Source organism: Rhagoletis zephyria, unplaced genomic scaffold (assembly GCF_001687245.7).
Source record: "Rhagoletis zephyria isolate East Lansing unplaced genomic scaffold, Rhagoletis_zephyria_1.1 Rzeph_scaffold_02862, whole genome shotgun sequence".
In the NCBI taxonomy this organism is placed as follows: domain Eukaryota; kingdom Metazoa; phylum Arthropoda; class Insecta; order Diptera; family Tephritidae; genus Rhagoletis; species Rhagoletis zephyria.
Window position 1 is genome coordinate 1 of NW_016159946.1, and position 13,261 is coordinate 13,261.

Genomic DNA, 13,261 nt, shown 5'->3' on the forward strand with positions numbered 1-13,261 from the left:
ATTTAATGTTCGGCTCCGCCCGAACTTAGACTTTTATACTTGTTTATGAAAAAATCGATTTTTGGAGATATTTTCAAATCGGTACAAGTCACGTAAATCTTATTATATTTTTTGAAATATTTTGGCGGAAGCTTTAAAATATTATAAATTTTATAATTCCGATGTAAAAACAGTAACAGTGAAGAGTGATGCACCCTAATATACATACGTGTGTACGTACGTATAAAAATACAGCGCTATTTCATTTTATCAAAAGTAAGACAATCTGAGTAGATGCACAGCCGGCTGCTGACGAGAGCAATGAGATCAAATAAAGTGCTATACATACTATATACTTAAACAACAAAACGTGTGAGTGAAGTACGCATGGATGTTATCTATTTTTTTTGGCAAATGCTTGAAATTAACCGTGGCTAAAATGTGAGAACAATATTTTCAAAAGAAAATAATTTATAAGAAAAAAAGTTTAACTTATAAATATTTATTACTAAGTTTGATAGCCATTGAAACATTAATTAGATCATTTCACACGCCTCAAACAAGCTCGGAAAAATGTGAAGCCTGTAAGCCTGCATCGCACCCCACCGAATTCCAGCTATCATTTTGAGATATTCAGCTGTTCGCATGAACAAGTCGCGACGGCACAGATAAGATTACTTCTACTGTATGTAATTATGCTCATCTCACTAAGTGTTGAGTGTTCTTCACCTAATTTCAGCTTCAGTATTAAAGAAAAAAAGTTAATCGCTAGCAGCCCATTGCAATTAGCGCCGGTAAAAATTTAGCTTCAATGTTGGCATCAGCCACTTTACGATATTAGCAAAATTAATTCATCTTTGCTGCCAAACGATTCGCTTAAAGAAAGCAACAATACATAGCGATGATGAAAGTTGGCCATAACGCATCAGATATAAGTATGTAAAGTTATTGCATGCATAGTAACAATTTACATACATATTTAGCAGAACTTGCACATACATAAATATACATAATTATCATTATGTGTAAATCACACAAACATAAATGTTCGCTGTGTTAGATATGAATAAAATGAAACAAAAGGAAATGTGTTGTGCCCAGAGAAGCAAGATATTTTCGTGCTTGAGAAAAAAAAAAACAAAAATAAAGTGAATATAAGTAACTTATTTTAATAGATAAATGTATGTGCGTATATGTATAAACGAACTTATTAAAAAATGCGAATCTGTAAATGAATTGGAGAAAATAAGTTGCATGTACATTAGACTGCATCATACAAAAAAAAAACGGTACTGTTTTGCCACCGGAATTGTAAAATCTCTTATATTTTAAGACTTTCAGCAAAATATTTCGGAAAAATATTGAGGTTTACGTGAGCTGGACCGATTTGAGAATACCTCCAAAAAATTAGTTTTTTGTGAATAAAAACGGTTTTTTTAAGTATTTTTTGCAACAAAACAGTTATAATATTTAAAAAAAAAATTCAATGGAATCAAAATAATGAGATTTTTGATACTGTTTTTGAACTTTTTTCAATGACCGGTTTAAGAAAAACTTGGATAACTCAGCCTAAAAAGTACCTATTCAGACTTATGGGGTATCATTGGAAAGGAATTTTCTCACCCTTTTTATTTCTTTGCAAGTAAGCTCAAAGCAAGAAGGAGAAAGGTAAGACAAACGAGCCTTATTCCATGTTGAATTAGGATGTGTTGCTATTTGATGAAGAAAAAATTGCGACGTGACTGAATTTGTTTGCAAAAAAATAAAAAGGGTGAGAAAATACCTTTCCACTGATACTCGGTATAGTTTTGGCACAGTTATTCAAGTGTTTCTTAATGAAAACTTTGAAAAAAATAAAAATTATGATTATGGACGACATAAGCAAAACCTTCTACAAAAAATATTTCCTACTCAAATTTTTTTTTTAAAGAAATAGAAATAAAAACTCAACATTTTGATGAATGAAGACAGTCTTACATTAATTTGGTTCTGGGCTCATGCAACGTTGCTACCAAGAACCAAAGTACACTAAGATCAGTGCTCGGACTTAAAAAAAAATTAATATTGGTAAATTTTACATGCAAAAAATTTTAGAAGTTGATAGGTTTTCTAAAAGAAACAGTACTAGATAGTCACCCCGCTGATTGTTAATGTCAAAATGATGTATTTGTTGTAATTCTAACTGGCATGGTGCGCAACATTTTTTTAGTGTAATTTTTGTTTTTGTACTCCTGCTATCGCCTACTATGAATTCGCCTTGTGATAAATTGTATTTTTACATAAAACAACAAAAATGTGTTACACATGGATTAAATATTCAATAAAAATTCTATACCTGTATAAAATCCACGGCATCCCTAATCGAATGAAACTCGATTCGAAACAGCTGTTTTTTCGCGTATCCAATTTGAATTGAAAACCCCAACTCACTACTGAATCCTCAAAAAGAAATTTCGTATAAAATTTGATTCCATTACAGATGCCCTGATGCGGGCCCTGTATTAATTTAATAGGAGGGAGACTTAAACAGTTATTCTGCGTCAAAGTTAATTTTTTATTTTTATTTAAGGTGTGCTCGATGACAAAATATGTAAATATGTTCATTCAAACCTCTTTGTTTCCTTTCCGCAAAATATTTGTATGTGTTGGCAAAAATTTTAGAAAATATAATAAAGCTAAAAAGTTGGTAGCTCTACCACTAAAGTGGTAAAGTCCGTGCATTGACTGAGATTTCAATTTTGCTTTGTATTCGTTGGACAAAAATGCGCTTAATAGCTAATACATGCTCTCCGCCAGGCCGTCGCCAACGGCTATTAACAATTTAGGCGTACTTATGTGCATAGTTGTTTTTTGTGAGCCGAATCATTAGGTTCTTTCCTGCACGCAACGCTGGATCCCGCGGGTGCCCAAAACATGGATAATATATATGGGAATATATTGGATGGTAAGTGTCTTCTTCTTCCTGCCCGAAATAGCCAGGATTTTTTCTCCGGGTAAAAAAGGATAAAGTGTCAACGTGCATATCAGCTCTTCTGTGTTTAAATGTATTTTGAGTGTTTATATACTTTTTTTTAATACAATGAAATCTGTAAAACTAAAATTCTATTTCCAAGTATTTGCATTTAATTGTCGATAACAAGAACCACTTGGCACGAAACGTGTTTTTTTTTGCGATCCCGTACTTGTGGGCATTGTTCCATTTTGAGAGCAAGTTTTTCGCTTACTCTCTAATTACCGGATCCGGTCCGGGTTGTACAGCAAAGAACCTTTTTTTTAAATATGGCCTACCTTAATACATTCGTATTCAGATACACTCTAAAAAATTTTTTTAAAAATGCGACTATAAATCGAGTATACTTGTGTTTATTTTTAAAAATTTTTTTGCTAAATTTACCCGCTGAATTTGTATTTTTCTCGTTTACACGTTTTCGAGCGTAAAAATCCTTTTTGTTAGTGGCTTTACACAATTCTACGGTTGAAATCAAACAGCAGATGTGTATTTTGTAGCTTGTACACACTTTCGTAGTAAATTTACGCACACCACAGCCACTATATTACACTCCAAAAAGTCCGAAATTTAAATAAACTATTCGTTGAATAATCGAGCATGTAATTTTGCGAATAATAAGGTAGGTTATCAGTAACCTACCTTTTAGCTAGGAAATTTACAAAATTTTTTTTAGAGTATATGTATATTTAATACGTACTACATAGTTGTACATGCATGAAAAAGAAGCTTTTGCTGACCCACTGCTTATTTCAGTCTGACGTACGTCAGAAAGTGGTCCAATTACGCCGCAACAAAGAACAAAAAATAATACTGAAAAAAAAACAGATAAAACTTAGCGAGAAGAGGATGAGCCCCAAGCAGTAAACATAGTATGTACATACATATTTACTATGTAGTGAGTTTAAAAATTTCTTAATAGTGCAAAAATTAATTGCATATACATACATATACATACATACATACATACATAAATATCTAGATATTTAAATTCAAGTGTGGATATTCATGTATGTATGTAACTACATATATATCTTCTTTAGAAGAAGCTCAAATATCAACGCTGTGGACGAGGGCGAGAAGTATGTAGCTGTAGAGAAGGAGAAGCTATTGCAGATCTTTATAATAACACAATTACATATACATGTATATAAACTTGTATGTATATAAACATAAATATCTCAGCACCAAGTAAATCATGTACGAAAGCAAAATACAACACCAGAAGTTAGGCGATTAAATTTAAATGGCCACAAAGATGTTCCAAACAAGCAGCAGCGGCAAGCAAGTATACGCTGTGGCATCTTTATATGTATGTACATGTAGTATGTATGTATGTATGCAAGTACAAAAGAAGTACAAAAAACTCCGAATGGGGATCAGCCTCGATATGTAGTGTTTAAATTTAATTATTGCAAATTATAGTGAGAAATTGAGCGTTCGCACTCCTTTGCAATGTTGTGGCAACACGACATGCAATCCAGCAACGCTAAAAGCCGCCACCAGTAACACTTGTAGTTCTACATAGTAGCATGCTAAGTGCGTCGAAAATGTTTATAAACATTCCATGCTGTTATTTTCTTGTATATTCACACATATGTATGTATGCATATGTATGTACATTAGACCGAGTCACCTTTCAAGAAAAAACAGACCGCCGTACACCGCTGAGTTTAAAATAATTTTGCAAGGCGATTTAAATTTTTTTTTTTAATTTTTTTCCTAACCTGGGGCCCCTTCTTAAAATTTGTATACGCTTCATGACCATGAAATGGTATTGAAGGATTGGTCCGATGTTTGTGCGTACCAAAAGAAGAAGAAAAGATAAACCCATGAAAAAGTATACCAAAATGATCAGGGCGTCGAACTGCAATCTAGTGCCTCAGTTTTCGAGGTATCCGACTGAAATTTGGTAATCGGGTGTATTTTCATAATGTATTAGTAATCTGTGGGAACCGGAAAAATCGGACTACTACAACATACAGCTCCCATACAACTGATTGTTCAATTATGAGATTTTTTGTTATAACTCCCCAATTTATGCAGCTAGAAACATGAAATTTTGCACTACCTTCACTCATTATCAACAGAAAGCTGACGGCGAAAATTAAATATCGGTTCACTTTAACCTATAGCCTCCATAACCTAATTTTTCAGATATGGGTTCTTATTTTAAACTCCTTCACTTGGATAGCTATAACCGAGCGATTTCGACAGTTATTTTCTAAGTACTAATTCGTAGTCTACTGAGAAAATCGTCAAGATTGGTGCTCTTTAAGCTACATACAAATATCTCCTATACCACTGATTGTTCAGAAAAAAAGTTCTTGCGATATAGCTCCTTTAAGTAGGCAACTAAGAACATGAAATTGTGTGCCGTGTTAACTTATCGATAAGATAAAGCCTACTGTGAAAATCATTTATATTCGCGCTTTATAAAGTAGTATATCTTCCATACCACTGATTGTTCAGATACGAGTTTTTGTTGTATGATTCCTCTGTCTATATATGTAGCTCCCAAACAACTAGTTTAAAATGCAGTAACAAGTTGAAGTAAAATTTTTTTATATTCACGAAGAGTATGAATCCTTAAATGCAAATATTTATACATTCACCTTTCTGGGGATCTTGGTGTCCGAATAATCTGAATTTGCCATGTTTTTTTTAGAAAACAAAATGGCCGCTTGACTGCCTTTGAATGCAAAAAAACATAGAATTAACATGAAGGAAAAGTGCAAGCAATATTTCTTCATTTGCACCAAAGTGCACTCAATCCTGAGTTTGAGAAATCCTAGATTTCATTTATATCCGACTGCCGAACAGTGTTATGAGATGTTGCTTATAAATTTTTGTGTGTTGTCAATGGGAAACATCGGTCATGAAAGGGTCAAAGCATGATATATCGATGTTCATGCCTCGAGGAGTGGATTTTTTTCTATTCGAGAGTTCTTTGACCCCAAGTACCCCGTTATAGTACTTAACCACCAGATCTCAATTCCTACTCCCCTAATGTCAGTAAATTAATGCTCGTCAAAAATTCTTAAACTTTTGCTAAGGAATTAATCGAATCGAAGGCTATTTTGATTCATTAATTTCTTTGTCGAAGATAGGGGTCGCCTTTTTAAATTTTTCGTCGTGTCTTCGGGATTTACAGTCCGATCTCAACGTTTGATATATCGATGTTTTTGTCTCGAGTAGGCATTTTTTTTTTTGTTCCAAAGTTCATCAACATCAAATATCCCGTTAGAGTACTTACCGACCAGATAATCACAACATCAACAGCACTAATTAAAAAAAATATATGAAAATAAAATGTTTAAAATAGTTCTACTAGAATAATTAAAATATTTGCTTATCAAAAGTCTGAAGTTTATAATTTTTTGTGAGTTTTATTAAACATGACATTAGTGTGGTACTTTAGGGTGATAAGAACTGAGATGTGTTAGGTAATCAAGACCTACGTACTTTGGAACAAAAAAGTTCTCAGGAGAGACAAAAATATCGATATATCACACTTAAAGATCGGTCTGTAAATGCCGAAGATATGACGAAATGTAAAAAGACGACGTTCGGCAAAAAAAAAAATGGAATTTCCTTCAAACCAAAATATTTCCTTAGCAAAGCATAATAATTTTTGACGAAATTTAATTTACTGGTAGGAACTGAGATCTGGTAGCTAAGTACAAGAACGGAGCACTCGTGGTCAATAAACTATGGTTCCGCCAAACAAAAATCAAAATCACCTAACAAAAACACTCTGTTTCTCTTCAGGAGACTTCCAGTAATAATACCCAACGTTTTTTAACCATTTTTTAATACTAACTATTTTTTAAAGGGTCTCTAAAAACCCAAAAATTGCAACTGTGGGACCGATACAAAACCGCTAATATTACAAAATTTTAAAATTAACGATTTGAGAAGAAAAATATTGATTTTCAAGAATTCTATACCATTTCTATGAAAAATTATTGTTTCTCCATATAATGTACTACATGGAAAACTTTGAACGCTTTGATCGACCTCTAAATATTTTTTGACGTCAAAACAAAAAAATAAAACAGGGGTATAATTTTTTCGCCATAGAACAGTCCTAGGGGGTGGGACCACTAAAGTTCAATGCAAACCATTTTTTCAAAGTATTCTGAATTGTAGACAAATTTTAAAGAATTCGAAAAGATCTCATCCGATTTTTTGCCGAATTTTCTAAAATAAAAAAAAAAACTGTGCACACTCCGATTATTTTATGAAATTTCGGAAAAAAATCGAAAATCGCTAAAGCAATGAAAATAATGCTGCAATGTGAAGAATTTCTTGCAGATTTTTTTCAGAATTTTCTTTATTTTTCGTACAGAAATTTCTTTACGAGCTCGTGTCAAGCACTCCATATATATATATATTTTTTTTGAAGATTCGTAAAAAAATCTTTACAGAAATAAGATACCCCTAAAGATTTCGTCAAGATTTCGGGAGCCTTTGTTTGGAGGGTTTCGACCACGAATGCATTTTTGGACCACCCTAGTATATACATACATATTTACACACATATATATAAGTATGTTTCAGCTTGCGGTAGCTGTTGATCTTGCGTCGATGGCTGGCTGTTCATTTTCATTGTGTTGCAAGTGTTTAGTACGTACGGCTTAAACGCACCAACTAAATGTTGCCAGCTGTCAGTGACAATCTTATCGTTGTGCGACTATGAAGTGCTGCTGACAACACTCTATACGCGCGCGCATATAACTTTGTACATAAATGAATACATAGTATACGGTTTTTGATTTGCGATGATCTTTTTTTTTACTCTCGTAATCGTCGACATCTCCGGTGGATCTCAGTTAGAAGGGAATGAAGCAACAAAAACGTAACCGTAAAAGGCGTAATGCTTCGCTAAATATCTTACTGTGTTCTATGAAATTATAATAGCGAAGCAACAAATATGTACTTACAAGTGATCTTCCGCCAACAACAACAATGCACTGCAGCAATATAATCCGCGCTTACGAACACAGCGATGGTAAACGGTTTGTTTGTTGATGGCTCTTTTTGAAATTTAATGATACCTTCGCATGTCACAACGTCTTGTTTATTCAACTTTGTTTACGATCCGTGATCATTGCAAGATTTATTTTTTGTTTTGTTCTGACAAATTAAAGCACCGTTAGTGAATTGCGCAACTGCAAACTGTGTCTGTCATTTTCCATATTGACTGAAATCAGTGCACAAAAATATTCGCTACATAATTGCGATTCAAACATTACAAATAACTATATTGACAATAATTTAAATATTGGCATACGAACTTAAAAGTGAGATGATGCAGATTTGGAATTCACCTCATTTCTGTTTACAACATATGACTTCCGCGCCGTTTGATCGCGTCAATTCAATCAATAGTAATAACATCTGTTCCACTCTGTTGGAGATTCAAATGCGCGTGAAAATATTTTCACACACTAATTGAGATGCAATTTACTTGTCAATAAGTCAAATAAAAACAAATAAATAAATCGAACTACAAATGTAAATTCCGGTAGAAATGGAATTTTTTAATTCATACAATACAATATACTTAAGAAAGAGTAATCTGGAAATAACATTATCGAGCAGGGACGTCTGGACAAATATTTTCAGTCAGCGAACGCTGGGGAAAAGCTAATAAAATAAAACATGAAGCTTAATCATAATTAGAGATTTGTAGGATAAAAATGCAGGTACTATAAGTCCACAAAAAAACTTTTTAGACAAAAGGCAAGAGAGGCATTTGTTTTTCTAGAACATAAGTATTTAAGTCGACGAGTTCGGATATGCATTTTTCGTTCCTAAGGTTTTGATACTTTTCAATCTCAACTAAACAAATAACTTGAAAACAATTTTAAAAAATATAATACGGTAAATTGTTCTAAGGACGCGAACGTTCACGCCGAAGCCGATTTGAGAGAATATCCAGTTTGATAGTCCATCAAAGTATCTCCCGAGGATTTTAAAATTAAAGGGTATGCAACTCATTAAATCTGGCTATAGTGCAATCAATACACGCTTCAATTGCTTCACTGTTCCGGGGGAAGAGTGAACTCGATGAATTTTCAGCACAGACGTTTCAACGCTGACTGAGTAACTGGAAATACTAGCGGAAAATACTAAAGCTCTGTTATTGAAGAAAATAAACAAAGAAGAAAAAGAAAAGGGTACAAGGAGTTGATTAAAAAAATTCTTGGAAAAAACTGAAATATTCCAGAAAATTTAAACGCCAGATTTCGCATCAAATGTCAAATAGAAAAATTATTCTAGTTTGCGTATCTACTATAGGTACTAGAAAATGTTTCATATTTTGAATGTTTTTAAGACTTTCTGTTAGTAAAATTGCATACGTATAATTTTGTTTCAGTATTTACTCTTCACATTTCCAATCGTATGTGGAATTCTACCAGGTGAAGTAACAAGGAGATATTTTTAAAACTATCGTATTTAAATCTTCAGCTCATAATTATTGTACATAATAGTACATTTCCACATACACCACAAAAAGAAGACTTTTTCCCAGAAATATTTTATGAGCAATTTTTTTTCCTTAAACGAGGTTAACTGTCTTTTATCTAATCTATTTTAATAAATTGTGTATGTTAAATACCATTCATCATTAAACTTAGTATACCAATATTTAATAAATTGTTAAAAAACATATCAAAATGGACCGAGTTTAAATTATCTTAAAGAAGGCAATATTCTAAGCAATTCACTTAACTTTAAATTTAAATGATAGAAATGACCTTCTTCTTAAATGTTCAAAATCATTTGTGTTGAAATAAAAAATGCACTCGAAATATTTTGGTCAGCCGAAAATCCTTATAACAACATATTACATAAGCTAAGGAAAAGGTTTCTGTTTTATCATCTTCTTTATAACGCTTACTATATTAAACAAAAAAATACGTATTTCAATTGTCTTTGAGCCCTCGCATTGGGCTATGGACATCCATTTTTGTGACGGTATCTGCTGCTCTCTGCCAATTGATTTTGAAATGCTGCTAATTGTGGATATCTTCATTCGTTTTTAGCTATTTTCTTTCAATAATTTTCAACGAGTCGCAATTCTGAACAGTTTGGTGGGTTGTGGTCCTTTTGAAAAATATTTAACCCGTGACTGGCATACTAGTTCATGGCAAGGGGGCTGTAATGGCACAATGCTAAATCGGGTGAGAACAAAACTTTATGTTGCTTTATGAACGACAGCAAACGTTATAGGAAACACTCCTTCATATAAATTTCTTGATTTATGGAGCCCGCGGTAATGAACTTTTTTGCTCTTCGTGCCGCACTGGCAGATGTCTAGCTACACCAAGTATTTATTAGGCCAAAAAAATAACAATAAAGCTCGTAAAAACAAGAAACTTGTCCAATATTTTTAGCTTGAAGGCATATTTGACTCCATTTGTCTTCGTTGGATTATAAAACTCAACGCAACGAATCTGCTTAAACACTGCTTCGACGTATGTTTCCTCGTCCACAAATACTTTTTCTTGATTTTTGCACAAAATTTTCTCCGCAAGCTCACACTTCGCCGAACACATTTTGAAGAATACGTACACAGATGTTACAAAATATAGATACGTGAAATTAATAACGACACCATGTCCTATGAATGTGTATACCTACTTTTTATTTAAAACCCTAAATTTAAGCCCAAAAATCGGGTCAGTATTTTCTGTCGACAAGCCTAGCAATTGAGTTTTCCTTCACTTAGTCTTTCCCGCGTAGAAGAGACCGACTAATTCCTCTACCACAAACAGCGAGCACCAAATCGAAACTTTTTTTGCCAGAATTTTTACATTCATTCGTCGCTATATTTTCGTTTGAATCTGAATCTTTCACTCCTGTAATATTTACTGTCGCCATAGTGAAAAGGCCCATAAATCATACGCTCAGCCCGAAAGTTCACACAGCTCATCATTTTATCGCCTACGATATCGACCAACGCCAACAAGCAGAGACCCATAAATCTTATGAAAAAAATCTTTCTCTCAACCAATGAGCTGACCGCCTCATCGGTAGCCGCCAAAGTTAACGTATCTCTACCTTCAAATTAGCTGGGCATAATGACTTATACCTACTGCTTGGCCCATCTTTTCTGGCATCAATTTCAAGACTTGCGTTGTTGAAATCTAGTTTGGCATCAAAGGACTCACAGAAGCCATTCAAAGTAATATTGTTTGCCACTCGTATTTATTAATTTATTTTTAGGATTCTTCAATTAAAACACAGTGCATTCTCTATCAAAACTCATATAAACCCAAGTTTAAAAGTTTTTCAAATACTACAGAAAAACGCAACAAATTTTCACCCAAATTTCAAACTTTTTCCTCAGAGGTGTTAGAATTTTTTCGAGTACACAGTTTTATAGCCCATTCAATTTTAATGTGCAAGTTTCAAGAGGCTAAAAACTACTGTTGATTTTTTAGAATTTTTTTCGCCGAAGGTGTTGCGGGTTTCTTCCATACAAACCTAAATTGTGTTTATTCGTCGCAAATGCGACAAAAAATTCTAAAGTTCTAAAGTTTGGAATTTGGGTGAAAATTTGTAGTGTTTTTTCATAGTAAGGTCTTTGATTAAGAATCTAAATCAGTAGCTCGTTTCTGGAAGTCTTCTCTACCGATTATTTCTCTACTGGTAAAGAATATACGTCATTCTGTACTACTCATTAGCAGTAGAGAACAAGGCGGCGAATTTATGTATGAATTCGCCTCAGTAGAGAATTGTTACAGAAACGAACTAAGAGATCAAATTCTTGCTTAACATGCCACTCATATGCTTTAAACTTTTTGCATGATAAATGGTAGATCCAATATGGATTCGCCATTTGAATTTTTTAAAATTGATTTGGGATTCGTAATTGTTGAAAAATGGCGAAAACCATGACAATGTGCCAATTTTTTGCACTTTTTGCAAATTATTTACAAAAAAAGGGGTTTTTATCATATATATTATATCGATGGCTGAGTGGAAGATCGACCTATCTCGGCAGCCAGTTCGAAAACATTCTATCTCAAAAAACTTTTCAAGAACGCCCTATTTCAGAATTCGTTTCAAAAACGCCCTATCTCAGCTGCCGATTCAAAAACGCCCTATATCAGCATATTTTCAATACATTTTGAAGTGAGATAGGGCGTTTTTGAACCGAATTTTGAGATAGGGAGTTTTTCAATAAAATTCTGAAATAGGGCGTTCTTGAAAAGTTTTTTGAGATAGGGCGTTTTCGAACTGGCTGCCGAGATAGGTCGATCTTCCACTCAGCAGTCGATATGTGAAAATTTAATTTTTAATTTAAAAACTTAAAATCCAAGATGGCGGAATGTTCCCATATGAAAATTAGCGGCAAGACTATGGATCCATGATCTGCATGTGAAGTAGAAGTAAACTACATCAAAAGTTCACTACTACATTTTTTTTTTTTTTTTGTTTTGAAAGTCTAAATTTGCTTTTTATCAGATAATGAGTTATGATCCCTTTATAAAAAATTAATAAACATTAAACAACCAAAAGAAAAATGGTCAAAAATATACACTTCGCTATATGTAACAAAAACAAGTTGCGTCCACCTTTCCGGTGCTTGAAGTTTTTAAAATTGTTAAACTTTATGACCGGATATTTTCGTGTTAAACATGAGATCTGATTGCATGCAATTGTATACCGATGGATTGTCGATTCGATGTTTACATGATGTACATATTTACATGGCTGTATATACATACATACATACATTCATGTAATTTTGTTGTCCTTCCATATATGCGGTTCGAATGTTCAAATACATAAAGAAGCGCAAAACCATAAAAACTTGTTCTCGAAAATTTGACATTTATGGCAAATCGACCAGCAGGTAGATAAATTTAATCAAGCAAAAAAATGCCAATAATACCGAAAACGAAAATGACTTTGCGTGCATACTTATGTATGTATGTTTGTATGTAAGCAGTATGATCATATGCACTGCTTACGAGAATCAGGCTGATGTTGCATGTTGCATTCACTTAACACATATGAAATAATTAAATTTAAAAATTAATTCACTTTGCTTTTACTGCTCCCGTGCGCTATATGCAGCTGCAAGTAGCACTTGTGTATGTATTTATGTGCATACCTACATATCTACGTATAGAAATCATGCAAGCGAAAATAAACGCAATTATTCATACTAGTGTTCGCCCAGCGGTTGAAATTCAACCGCTAAAATTAAGGATAGTTTATGTGATTTTAAACTAATTTGAAATTTTAAAAATT

General features: G+C 33.2%; 1 protein-coding gene across 8 annotated transcripts in view; it reads left to right on the forward strand.

Moving 5' to 3' along the window:
• Positions 1-7,647: 7,647 nt before the first annotated feature.
• Positions 7,648-13,261, forward strand: part of sls (sallimus) — a 64,900-nt gene continuing 59,286 nt past the window's right edge. For 2 of the 8 annotated variants that reach the window (XM_017622623.1, XM_017622630.1), the window contains exon 1: positions 7,648-8,007. Coding sequence is in view for 3 of the 8 variants with exons in the window: in XM_017622630.1 (XP_017478119.1) it covers positions 7,998-8,007 (10 nt within the window). In the remaining 5 variants the exon portion in view is untranslated. The remainder of the gene's footprint in view (positions 8,008-13,261) is intronic. The other 6 variants (XM_017622622.1, XM_017622628.1, XM_017622624.1 and 3 more) reach the window with 4 other exon arrangements.